We start from the raw sequence: 14,734 nt of genomic DNA on the forward strand, positions 1-14,734 counted from the left end.
TGGAGGAGAAACTGGGAAAGGGGGTGACATTTGAAATGTAAAGAAAATATATCCAATAAAACATTTAAAATAAAAAAGAAATAGTTTGGTGGTAAATTTCTTGAAGTTATCTCCCATCTAAAAATTATTAAACATGATAGGATGTAATTTTACATTACACTACAATGAATACCATTTTGTAAATTCAAAAAGTCATACTAAAATTTCATTAGGAACATGGCATTTGTTCTGAAATTATTAGCAGCCATAATGCAAAGCAGACACTAATGTGTTAAGAAATAACTTGGTGAAGTGGCATGAAATAATCACCCAATACATAAACCATATAGGGTTTACGATAAAGCATAGGCGATTTTATTTTTACTAAAGAGAAATCATTTTTTTTATTACTCCAAACATCAAGTGCCATCACATCATAAAAATAAAATATGTCACACGGTTCATCCCATTTTGTTTGTCTTTTTATTCACAAAATACATATTCAGTTTGCTCTAAAATGATGGAAACATTATGCATTTTCACTATTATTCCTGTATTATTTATTGGACAACATAAAAACAAATTCAGTTTCAGTAGGTCAGAAAGGTTAAGGTTCTTCAACTTCCTGTTGCTTTCACATCATAAGTTGCTTCTAACAGCATAAAAGACAGGCAGAAGCCTCATGCAGTACCAAAAGGAGGGTGTTTGTGGCATGAACTTAAGAGTCAAGCCTTTCAACTTTCATCTTGCTTTATTCTATTAACTTTTCCTCCTCTATTATAACATACTCATCAGCACTTAAATGATGAACAGTTAAAATAGATGGTTTAGGAAAAACGCCACTCTCATTAGCCCTAAACACATAACAAGTTTAGAACCTGAAAAATCTGCCAACTAACTTGCTTCTCGGTAACCAGTTTTACATTTCTAATCACGAAGAGGGGGGCTTAGAAGTAAAAACACAACTGTTATGAACACAAACTATTTTAAGTCTTACACTAAACCTCAAATATTTACATGATAGAGAAGGTTTTAAGCTGAGAGTATCTGAAAACTTAGCTTTATTGAGGTGGGTAATATGCTGTCATAAACACCACTGAAATAAGATGATACTCCCAAACCCTGGAAAAATAAATTTAAGACAGTACTTTGGAAATCTATAGGACAACTTCAAGTCCAGACTACTTGTTAAACCTAACAAGCTTTCAGGCAAATTGTACCCCCTTTTCTCTGTGTGTGTGTGTTCATCTATGTGCACTCAATGACATATGTGCCTAGGGAAGCCTAAGGAGAACATTGTTGTCATTTCTCAAACACCATCTCCACCATCCAGTGTTTTTGTTTGTTTGTTTGTTTTCCTTTTGGGGTCAAAGTCTCTCAGTGACCTCAAACTTATCAAGTATGTTAGCCTGACTGGTCAGTGAGGATCTACCTGCCTCTATCATTTTGGCTTACAAATTACAAACATGCACCATCCTCACTTGTGATATGTTTTATAAACTTAGTTTCTAGGGATCAAACTCAGGTCCATATGCTTGTAAATTAAACACTTTAGTGCCTGGGCCATTTCTTGGGTCTCTACTTCTTTTTTCCTTACTTAGGTTTCAAATAAGAAAAAATAGGGAGAGACAGCTAAGATTAAGGATATATGAAGGACAATATGGAACCTAGATAAGCATTAGAACCTCCCTAGAAAATATACACATATAAAGGCAATCTACATTCATTTGTTTAGAAATTGGGGAGGCAAAGTCTCAACTAGCCATCTCTTCTCATCAAATAAAGCTTCAACTGCCCCAATAGGGTTATATCCAACTGAGTTCTTGTCTAAAGGGGTCCGATGGGAATCCTCAAACAATCCAGGCTGCTCTCCACAAATTGACAGCAAGGCTCCATTGCTGAAGAAAACACCAACACAACTCATTGAATATGAAGAAGGTGAACTCATGCCCAGAGAGAGTGAGCCTTCACTCCTATGTTCTAGCATCTTTGCAACAGTAAGATACTTTGAATACTACCAAAAAAAAAAAAAAACCAGCCCAACCATGAACCCTTTGATTTACAATGGTGTCCTGATTACAAGATATAATAGGGAAATGGTGGCACAAGGTTGGGGGAGTAACCAATCAATATCTGATTTGCTTTAAGCCTTCTCTATGAGAGGAAATCCATATATAACAATTACTTGTGTAACCAAAATCCAGTCAGAGACTAAATAGTGTGGGGACTTAGGAAAAAAAAAAACAAATACTACTATTCTAAGAAAAAAAAACTGTAGCAATAAAACAGTCCTGCAATACTAATAACCCAGAGCCTTGCTCAGCCATGATCAGAGAAGTTTCTTCCTGTAGCAGATGGGGAAAATATAGAGATGTGCAGCCAGACATTATACAGAGAGGGAGAATCCTTAAACACCCAACCTTAAATGGAATGTCTCTATCAAATTCATATTCTTAGGGATCAGGGTACCCCTACCGAAAAGGAAGCAGAAAAAGTATTTCCAGCCAAAGGGCATGGAGACCACCAAGGAAAGGAGGTCCTGTAACTCAGTGGTTATCAACCTACTTAACACTGCAACCCTTTAGTACAGTTCCTAATGTGGTGAGCCTTCAACCTTAAAAAAATATTCCATTGTTATTTCATAACTGTTATTTTCTATGCTTATAAACTGTAATGTAAGTATATAATATGCAAAATTTCAATATGTGACCCCTGAATGAGATCCTGACCCATAGGATGAGAACCACTAATTGAAATCAGGATGACCAAAGCTCATAGGAACTCACAGAGACTGAAGCAGCATGCACAGGGCCTGCATCAGGTCCTTTATGTATATATACTATGGAGTCCAATTTAATGTTTTTATGGAATTCCTGAGTGTGCAATCCAGTGGGCATCTGATTCTGTACCATCTCTTGGAATCATTTTCTTCTTTTGTCTTGTCCAGTGCCACTTCTGTTATGTCATATCATGTCATATCATATCCAAAGATTTTCCAAGTTCATTTCATCCCTGTAACACATCCACTAATCTACAATATAGAAAATGTCTAATTTATATTTCATGTACCAGTATGAATGAAAACAAAGCCTAATGGTTTGCCTGTATCCCATCATTGGTTTAAAGTTATAGATTCATCGTCACTGGTCTACTTGGAAACATAGCTTTGAATTAAAAAAAAAAAAAAATCTGGAATGGAAGTCAATGGAAACTGTCATCAATCTATGAGGTTGATCCTAGGTAAGACTCCTAGCAATTCAGAATATGAATCCGGAATGGGCTATCTCTTGTAAGCAGGCATGACTTCCAATAGAGAGTTTGGAACATCAGCTCAGCCACAAAATTTCTACATACAATTTTCCCTGCATACAAAATATGCAGGGGTAAATGTACAGCAGAAATCTAGGGAACAGCCAACTAATAAGAAGAGTCCAGCCTGAGACCCTTGCCATGAGAGGGACTCCACATCTGGCACTGTTAATGGTATTTGGCTAGACTTGCAGACAGGAACCTAGTATAACTGTCAACAGAGAGGCTTTACTCAGCAACTGATGAAAACAGATGCATAGACCCACAGCCAAACATTAGGTAGAGCTTGGAGAATCTGTGGGAGGGAGGGAGAAACATTGTAAGAGCCAGGACAGGGGTGTCAAGGACAACATAACTTGGTCTTATAGGGTCTCACAAAGGCTGAACTGCCAACCAGAGAAAATGCATGGGACCAAACTAGGCCTTCTGCACATGTATAACAGTTGTGTAGGTAGGTCTTCATATGGGATTCCTAAGAGCTGGAGCAGGATCTATGTCTGACTCTGTTGCCTGTCTTTGGGACCCTTTCTCCTAACTGGAAAGCCTCATCTAGCCTCAGTAGGAGAAGATGTGCCTAGTCTTATTAGTTGGAGGGGAAAGGGAGGTGGATGGGAGGACTAGGAGGTAGGAGAGAGAGACTATTAAGTAAATTAATTAATTAACTTGAAACAGCTACATTCTCTGAGATCAGTGTCTGATTGGCAGCTCTGCTGTTCTTTAATAGTGCTATTATCTGAATCTGTGGACACCCAATATGTTACGATTTTTTTTACTATATTGTGAATCTACTTTCATAGTTCTAAGCACAAAGGCCATGTGTTATATTTACTGATTAGAAAAGATAAAGAGAGTAGTTAGTTCAATATATTTGTATACTTAAAAAATAAACACATTAAATATCTCTCTATTTTTCTGCATGCCAATCCCTGATAACCTCTATGCTGAATCTTGAATTTTCTTATTCCAAGTACTTCAAATAAGTTAAATTCATATAAACTTTATCCTTTTATGTTTGGATTACTTTACTTAGCATAATGTTTTTTAAAACTAATAAATGTGTTTAGAATGATGGAAATATTTGTATGTAGTAATGAGTAAATATATAGTATTAAAATGTACTGAATGCTGCTGAATAGTGAAAAAATTGTAAAAATTATCAATTTTCACATATTCAGGTTTAATCATTCTTTCCATAATTCTAGGTTCTATATTGTCTCAAGAGTAATTTTCTTTGATTGGCTTTCCACATATTTATTTTTCCTGTGTCCCTGAAGTATTACAGTACTTCTGACTGTGTAGTAAACATGGTGAGTAATACATTTCAAGATGCTAGGTTTTCATCCATATATTTTAAATATATATTTTAACTGAATGAGAATTACACCACTTTCCTCTAATTTTCTTTTCTCTAGCTCCTCCCAGGTATGTTCCATTGAGTCACTTCATGGCCGCCAGCTCTCAAGCTAATAGCCTTGTATTCTTTGATTATTATTGCTATATACACATGTAAGTATGACTATGTACATGTACAACTATATAAATGCACTTTGATAAGTATGAAAACATAATAAACATATTGTCTCTCTAAATATAATTATTAAGGAAGATGTACTTGTAAACATTCAAAGCTCAATTAGCTAAGTAGAGAGGCATCATGCCTATCTGTCCAGAATAATTTTCTTGAGAATCTTTTCTCACTTTACTGGATCTTTTAACCAACTGATACATAATGCATAATATACAGATAGATGGGTCTTCAGCATCCATTTCAAAATAAATGTACCAGAGTCTGAAATTCAATGATGATTTACATTTGATCCTATTTTCAATACTTCACATTCTAATCGGGAAAGATGGAGCCAATATGCAATTACTGCTTAAAATCTCATTGAAAGATTACTGATAAATATTTTGGCTTGGAGAAAAGAGACACGGCGATGGTACAGAAAGCAAGACAAATATTCACAACTTAAGTGGCTCTCAACTTGTGCCTACTTTTATGGAAGCCCTAGCAAACTTACAAAACACCTTCAAAATTGTGTTTTTGGGGAGGTTGTGGGGGTGATTAAAATTTCCAGTATTAGTAATGGCATATAATAATAGGTTCCGAGGAAGCTAAAATAGGAAAGGGATGCAGCACCCTGGATGTAGAAGTCTCTAAACTTCTAGTTATTTTCAATTTCATTTGATGTATATGTTTGCCTTCTATCAAATATTTAGTATTAATCAAGATTTTTCTTTCTAAAGTATTTGCTTTTCTATTATTATTTGTGTTTGTGTGTATTTGTGTGTGTGGGTGTGCATTTTGAGAGTGCCTGTGGAGGCCAGAAGTGGGTGTCAGATCTCTGGAGCTGGAGTTTCAAGAGATTATAAGATTCCTGGTTTGCAAAATGTTCTTAAGAGTTGATCTATCACTCTAGCCCCAAGAATGATTTTTTTCCTTTAAAATATAGAATTGAGTGGACAGAAAAAGTTCCAAGATAGCTCTTTTCATCTGAAATATATCAGGGACATACTGGATACTCACTTCAACATGTTGACAAGTTTGGATGAGTTTAGCCAAAAGGGTCTCCAGTTCTGTGTTTCTCTTAATAAGATTGGTGAGATTGCTCTCCAAGTTTTGCTGTTTAAAAAAAGAAAGAGAGAAATGTTATTCTGCATACTTTTCTACTTTAGTATGTACAAAATTTATTAATATTTAGAAAAGGGTAGATTTTTTTCAGAGAATTAACTAATGCTATTAGTTCTTTTTCAGGTACCAATTAGTTTAAACTAGATTTTCAAAAGTTGTATTTCAAAGATTCGTCCAAAAATATTAAAATTTTATTTTTCTATTCATGTTTACTCAGTTACCTCAGTCACATTTAATTAGATATTTAGTAATAAGTTCTTGAAAGACACAGAACTCAGGAGAAAGTACATAGTTATACCTTGGCCTGAGTCCGAAATGATAATGATGTATAGTTTAATTGAAGTGTTTTGAGATTTACCAATTTATAATTAGGATGAGGTTAATCTTTTCAAATCAATTTTGAATTGTGTAGATATGGTTAAAAATATTTCCAGTTATGGAATTCATAAAGAGTTCTTGTTGCACATATGGAACACACATATATTATACTTTCCAGTCATAATACAGGTTATCCTTTGTTTCTATTTTCTCTCTATTTGTGCAAATGATCTTGAACATTATATTCATATCATTATACATCTTAATATAGGACCATTCCTTCAGAGCATTAAATTTAAAGTTTCCTGGAAAAAATACTTGATCACATTTTTAACCATGATAGCCATGTGCTCTGAGTCAGAGTCATTAAAATTTCTCCATTCCTCCTTGTTCCATGTGTTCTCCATTTAAACTGTCCATTCACTTATTATACGTATTATTCACAAATATGTATTTAGAGTTTAGTAAATGTGAGATACTGAGAGAGATGCTAGGGATATAAAAATAAAAACCCCCATTTCCTTTTCACAGGGAGATGGCTGTATAACTGGGGGAGAGGAGTACTAAAAATGAAAGATGGGGAAAATGCTACCTAGAGGTATACAGGATGATGAAATCTTTCAGCTGAGGATAGAAGCACAGAACTAGAGCCTTTGTTTCACAACAGTGTCTTGTTCTTCGAAGATGAGACACAGCTAAACCCAAAGCATTGAGAAGAATCTTCCATAAGCAGAGATGATATGAGAAGATCAAAGAGGAATGAAAGGAATGAAACACAGAACAATCATGGGATAATGGGAAATTTTGTGAACAAGGTATAATAGACTTTGGATTTGTAATGTTATCTAGTATAGAAGGCATAGTTCTTGTGGCTATGGCTCAGTGGTAGAGCACTTGCTTAGCAAGGCACTGAACTCTATCAAACCAAAGAAAAATAAGCAACAACAAAACCATTTCACCTTAGAATTTATGAAAAAAAAATACCCTGTTTTCCTAAACTTTTCACTTAGAAATGTATATCAAGAGAGAGAGAATTACTTTCAACTTATGTTTCATATAAGGGTACCAGAAGTAGAAATCTGTTTTTTAATGAATTCAAGTAATTAATCAGGTATTTATCTTATTGCTTAAATTTGAGGATTTTTATTTGTTTGTTGGAAATGCAGACTTGCTTTGTAGCCCAGGCTGTCCTCAAACACCCTTCCCATTACTTAGCATCTCACATGCTTGAACTACAAGTATGACCCACCATACCAAGCTTGTGTAGTGATTTTTATAATGAACACTTTTTTTTGTTTCCAGGAGGTTCTTCATCATGTAACCTTTTCTTGTTAAAGTGTTTTCTGTTCCTCTTCCAAAAATTCAACTCCGCTCATAGTTCTGAGAGCTAAGCACACTTCTCTTAAGCTCTTTTGGAACAGAAAAGGTCAACATTTCCTGATGTTTGCTTGGGATTTCCCAAGGATCTGAGTTTAGCTTGTGTCTTGTCATTTTTGTCTGACAGTTCATCTGCTATGAACTTTGTTCTCCATGTTGTGATTTGGGTATTAATGTAGCCTAGCCAGGGGAGGTGCATACTCCAAGTTTAGGACTCGTTCTTTTCCCATAGAGGCTACTCTCACAAGACACCTCTGTTAAAGTGAGGCACAAATCCTGCTTTGGCTGGGTGCCTTGCTTCCTTTCATGTGACTTCCATGTCTGGCTTCAATTCCAGAGAAAGTGTGAGGTGTCTTGTGAGCCAAGTGTGTTTAGGAGGAATCATTGCTTTCAGCTGTGTGGGGCTTGGCTTTTCACATAGGAAGCGTATACTCTTGTGAGTGTTCCTTATATCCCCACTGTTCTTTATCCTCAGTTCCTAGGAGCACTCAAATATCCATCTCCCCTCACCATTCCCCTAATTCCATCTCAGGACCTTGATATTAACCCACTCATGGTTAAGCTTGGGTATATCACTTGAAGACATTTTAGAGAGCGAGATAGAAGCTGTTTTTTTTTTTTTCAAATGAATCCTACACATACACATCCCCACACACATATACGCAGAGTGTTTCTACTATTTGAAATAAATAAATGGAACCTGCAGTGACTTTAGAATCAGAGACTCAGTCTTGAGATTAGACATTCTATTATTCAGTGTCTTTGGTTTAGATATGACTATTGTAAGATGAATTTGTCAACATTTTTTTAGTGTGGTAACCTTAGTGAATCCTCTAAGTTTTCTTCTTGGCTGACCATTCATGGCAGGAAATTTCTAGGGAAATACATCATCTAACTTTTTGCAGTTCAATTGTCATAAGTATGGCTTTTCTAAAACTAGTCTGTAAGAAAACCAAACAAATGTGATCCAACACATTTAGATTTTACAAACATCTGCTTTTCCCCCTCCTATTATTAAGTAGAACTCATGCATAAAATCTGTTTCTAATCAGCAGATACAAAAACTAAAGTCTGTGGTTTAAGCACTTTGACCAATCCAAGTCCTTTGGGGTTATTCAAAGTTTAAAAAGTAGAAGTGTAAGTGAGGTCCACAAAGAATTACTGAGGTAGTTAGAAACACAACAAATGGAAATTCAGCTGGGAAAAAAATTTCAGGTAGTACCAAAGAGGTTGACAATACTTTTGAGAGTACATGGGCAATGGGATAGTAACACACACCCGTCTTTACATAAGACTCCACTACAGGGACTTTCTTGGAGGTCTTTTTTCTTTTTTTTTTTTTCTTTTTCTTTTTTGGAATTTATCTCTGTCAATAACATCCTGTGTGGTGGTGAGCAGCTCTTTAACCTCCTAATTTTGACTGTATTTTGTGTGGGGGGGGGTAGAATATAACATTTTTCAATGTAAGAGTCTTGGAAGTACAGCACTTGAGAGGTGAAGGCACAGGAATCAGTAATTCAAGGTCATCCTTAGGTATATGAAACCTCAACTCTAAACAAAACAAAGCAAAACTTCTCTACATAATAACTACTTATTTATGTATATTTGGCAGTCTAGAGAATATACAAGCCAGTCTTAGTTTTCTGTTGTCACCTTGAAACCACCAATATTTATTCCATGTTCTGGTCAAGCTAAATTTTAGAGAAAACCAAAGTATAGGTAACCATTTATGATCACAAAAGGTATGAGCTATCATTCCAAATGAATAAATCAGTAGATATGTCTTTAGCTCAATTTCCAATACGTAACATGAGGATAATGGTCAACCTACCTATGTATAACATCACAAAAGTCATATGAGAAAAGGGATATACACAGCAGGAAACTACAGTTGTTGGTTAAAGGAAAGAATCATTCAGCCTGTTCTTACAACATTACTGTAATAATAATGTCTCCAGCAGGCATTATGTTCAAGTTTGCAGATGGCATTTTTTTCTTTCCTGTGTGTATCTGTCATCTTTTGTTGCAAAGTTATATGGACCTGAGGAAAAGATAACTATGGTTCTGGGGAAACCCAAGAGAAACTGATGCCCCTAGAATCAGTTCTCTACCAGAAAATACTTACTAGGCAAATGTTACAGTTTCCTTATCTTCTGGATGGGGCCACTCTAGATCTCAATTTATACAATCTCCCCTACGGACTCACTGACTAGGAGTGTAACATGCTCACTAACATGTCCTCTATCCTCTCTCTTCCTTGTGCTTTGTGGATCATATCCCAGTTCAAAATCTCAGAGTCTGCTTCTGGGAATCTGAACTAGAACTGCTTCTATGGACATCCTAATACATTTGGGTATTATTTATTCCTTTGGATGAGGAATGGTGAGGATAGTTGAGTTGATAATTCATTGTAGAAAGGTTTTTCCTCGACTAATATCAAGCTTTCCTGTTTCTAAAGGTTACATAGCCTCCAAATTCCACGTTTTAGAGTGACACTAATAAAAATCTACTGGGACCGACATCTGAGTCACATTTTAAAATTTCTAGTAGTTAAGGTTTTAAAACTAAATTTAAAGACAATGTTTCAGAATATCACCAATATGCAAGCATTGATGAAATGTTTTATACTATTTTTTCTTCTTTTTGTTAAGTCTTTGAAATAATGATTCACATGTTAGTCATATTTCAAGGACACCACAGCAACATAAAGCTAGTGACTAATAATAATGGACAGTATAGTACTATGCTCTCAAAAAAGCTTTCCAGTAAAGAGCCACATGGAATTTGTGTTGACTTTACATTGCCTGGGACAATGACTCAGTGCTGTAATTGTTTTATCATAAAAACAGCCACAGAGAGAGCATATAAAAATGAGTGAATAGAACTCTATTGTGACCTAATAAAACTTCATTTATAAAACAGTTAATAAATAAGATTTCACCTGTCACCATTTTTTTCTGGGTTACTTGTATGTTCTCTCTCTCTCTCTCTCTCTCTCTCTCTCTCTCTCTCTCTCTCTCTCTCTCTCTCTCTCTCTCTCTCTCTCTGTCTCGAACCTAATGCTAACCCTTGTCTCCACCATTTTGTGGAAGAATACAGATTGAAGTACATGGGACTCAAGAGGAATTCTTTGTTGACAAGATAGAAATAAGAACTTTTTGCCTCTGGCTGGCTAGCTAGCTTAACTCTCAAAACAATCTGAGGGAAATTCAACATCAGTGTGACCTGTAGACATTTTACTCCTAAAAACATAATGATTAAGCTCACAAACCCTAGCATGTAGATTAGATCCCAGTTCTATGACTTCCAAGAAGTTCTTTCCCTCTCTGTGCCTCACTCTCTTCAGGAACCTGCTAAAGAAAAAGACAGGAAGAAATGGATCTGACCCCACAAGAGAAAGCCTGGCACAAAGTGTTCTAGAAGTCCTGGTTATACAGCAAAAAGACCTTGTGTTCAACTTAGACTTTTATGAGTATTAGGAAAGCTTAATTTTGTAACACACCATCATCAAACTAAAAGATATTTTTTCTCCATTTCACAAACTATTTATTCAATAGATTTTTGGTTTACTAACATGTAGCTGTAAGACTATATCTTATCCTACAGTATAATTCCCAGAAATGCTGAGTCCAATTTTTTCAATAGTCTCATGATATTGTATTAATATCACTACTTAGCTACACACACACACACACACACACACCGAGAGAGAGAGAGAGAGAGAGAGAGAGAGAGAGAGAGAGAGAGAGAGAGAGAGAGAGAACTAATTCTCAGTGAATATTATTGTCAGTAGTTGAGGCCATATTATTACTTGAAGCCATCTTTTTCTAATCTAAATATGTAAGTTTTTGTAGAATCTTAAGTAGGTATCTATTTCTCTTACTACCACAAATCTCATAGCATGCTTCTGCCATCTATGAGAGTGTTGTGTGGGTCCTAGCTTGATTGTCAGCCTGAGCACAGGCACGTGCCCTTCCCCATGTACTCATCTCTGCTTATTCTTTCTCTACCATACATCTTCAAATAATCACAAGGAAACATTCAGCATGAAAAACCGAATATTCACTGGGCATCCTTTCTGAAATCTAGTGTAGAAAATCATTGACACAGTTGCTTCCAATTCTATCATAAATCAAAGCAAGTTGTTCCTAGGGTTAATTTATAACCTGTTCCTCTGGGAGTTATTCACAGTGCTGTTAATTCTAAGAGAAGAAAAAACCTGAAAACAATAATTGTTGAGAAGGCAAAGTGCTATGATTTGGATATGGGTTGACTGATCCATAAGGGATCCATTTGCAATTAAAGATGTGGCCTTGAGCATGGTGATACTAGAAAGTTGTAAAAGAAGCCTTTACAGTTAAGACCTTGAGAGAGATCACTGGGTAACATCCCTTAGAAGGTGATTTTCATGAGATTCATTGGTGGCTTTCTCAAGAGGCCTGTTATATAAAAGGCTGAGTTGAAGTTCCCCCAGTTCACCCCATCTCCTGTGTCAAGATGTGATTTCTTACTCCAACAAACAATCCACCATTGCCTCCTACCATTCCTATGAGGTCTTCAGTAAAACTTATTCAAGGTATCATGACCTTGAATTCAGAGAATTATGAATTAAACAAACCTTTCCTTCACTCCCAGCTACAGAGCAAAGAGAAGGTTTTTAAGTTCATGCCAAACCAGGCTACATAGAAAGCTACTGTCTAACAAGAAAAATACAAAAAGGAAAACCATTAAAGCTTTTCTTTTTGCAAAATATTAACTGCTTGGTGCATTTCATTATAGTTTAAACAAGCTGATCAATACCATAAAGTTTTGGTGAGTGTACTACTACTCCATGCATTCCACTGCTAGCCTCAAATTACTACCACCACAGAGAAATACGAAGAGTTCAGGATGGTGCCTATAAATGTAATGATGTAAGTGAGTCTTATATTAACCAAAGTGTTTAGTTCAGGCCACATTCTGAATGATTAAAATGTAGAAGGTTTGCAGCATACATTTTTTTTATGTATAAAGGTGATTTATTTCTTCCTATTATCTTAGTTTCAACATGTATTTGTAATTCATTTTCATGGAGTTGTAGTTAACCTATTACATGGTACAATTTAATGAGGTTTGTTTGAGTTGAAGATTTAACAATCTATTTGAGACAACTGATTTTTATACCAGTTTGCATGTTAAGTCTTGGGGCATTGATGTGGACATCAACAGAGAACAGTACACTCAACTTAACAGATGATCTTTGTTCTCGTACCTAATCAAATAACAGGGTAAGCAGACAAATGCTCCTGATTTCAACCTTTGGAGACCTATACCTAAGAGTTGAATTGCTGTGAATTAATGACATGTCATTGAACTCTGCTATGAAAGTGTAAGGCTGAAATAGGAGATTTCAGCAATTCCTTTTGGGTTTTCCCAGGTCTTAAAGAATGTTTGCTCTTATTCTGGAGTCAATACTTCAGAATCTCTTTAAAGTATAATATTAGGTCTGGATACCTTTCAAGGCAAACACAGATCTGGCTTGTTTCATTCTACAACATTTGGAGCGACATCAGGAACTGTGTTCATAGACCTGACACCTAATACCACCACTCAAATGCCATCATGATACAGACACGTCGAGTGGCACAACCCATATATTTTCTTCTAAGGAAGGTTAATCACAATCCTTAATATAAAAACACACTTGTATTAACACATGCCACCTGCATAAAAGCATAAATTCTTTATATGTAACTGAACTCTTAAGATGTTTTAATTACATTGAAAGACTCTGAAGGTATCTTCAGGCATGACTCCCAAAAGACTGCAAATACATGTGATTGGTGTTGGTTTAATTTTTAATGCTCTTTTTAATTGGTTATGATGGTTACTATTTCCAAATGCCCTGGCGAGGCAGGCTGCTCAGGGGACTTTAAAACCTAATAAAACACAATCTGCATACAAATTCAAGTCTAGAGTTCCATGGACTACAATTTCAGTAATTTCGATATATGATCCTGTATTTACCTTGTCAGATTTTATTTGAAATTTCTATATTAACACCACAAAATCAATTCTATATATTTATAAATTCTATCATTAGGAGTTCAATGTTTATTTTTCTAACCTGGTAGTCAATAATATGCAGAGAACAATCTTTAACTACTGTTTATGGTCTTAGATGTACTTTTAAATTTTAATTGAGATAAACAAGTATCATTGTACAGCTATATTCAGTTATAATTTTAGTAGATCCAATGCTGAGTTATTTTCAGGTATTAGAGATGTGAGTGGCTATTTTTTATCCACTCCTTATTCCATTTGTACCTCCATAAGAGGTGAGAAACTCACTAACAAATGCACTTATGTCTTTTGCCCATGTTCCAGAAATGGAAAATAGTACCTTGTACATGCCAGGCAAGTGTTCTACCATCAAGACAAATCTCCAGCCCTACATGTGTCTGTTCTTAGAATTGCTGCTGGTTGGAGCTATTCTAACAAAGAAACTTTGAATATCTCTAACTTAAATACAATGGCTGACATTAAAATCTTTGTGCCTGAAGATAAACGTTAACAAGAATATGACTATATTGTCAGCAGAACACATTAAGAAACATTCTATAAGATTACATGACATAGGTCTTTCTGGCATAAATACTGCAATTTTGCAGTTTTTCTGATGATTTTTGTCTCAGCATTGCACTGGAAGCTGTAATAACCTTTCATGAGAGAAAACTTACTTTGTCAATTAAGAATCATACGGTTCAGGAAATACTGTCTCCTCTGTCCATCCATCTGTATGTATATATGTATGTATGTATGTATGTATGACCATTTATCTGTCTGCCTACTTCATCTGTCTGTATGTATGCATATAGGACCTGCCTGCCTGTCTACCTCATGTTCCATCTGTCTGTCTCTTCTGTCCATCTGTCTGTCTATATGTCTCTTCAGTATTTGTCTATCCATCTGTCTGTTTCATATGTCTGTCTGTCTTTTCTCATCATTTGTCTTTCTGTTTCATCTGCCTGTCTGACTAACCATCTCTCTGTCTCCTCAGTTGGCCTGTCATCTATTTGTTTTATCTGTCTATCTCTGTATGTTTCTCTCCTCTGTCCATCTGTCTGTCTGCCTATTTTA

The 14,734-nt window shown here is 35.6% G+C and overlaps 1 protein-coding gene across 1 annotated transcript in view; it reads right to left on the reverse strand.

Moving 5' to 3' along the window:
- MID1 (midline 1) overlaps positions 1 to 14,734 on the reverse strand; it is a 153,699-nt gene that overhangs the window by 63,924 nt on the left and 75,041 nt on the right. Inside the window, exon 3 of the mRNA XM_080909663.1 lies at positions 5,816 to 5,911. Coding sequence (XP_080765789.1) covers positions 5,816 to 5,911 — 96 coding nt within the window. The remainder of the gene's footprint in view (positions 1 to 5,815; positions 5,912 to 14,734) is intronic.

Source organism: Micromys minutus, assembly GCF_963924665.1.
Source record: "Micromys minutus genome assembly, chromosome: X".
Taxonomy (NCBI): Eukaryota; Metazoa; Chordata; class Mammalia; order Rodentia; family Muridae; genus Micromys; species Micromys minutus.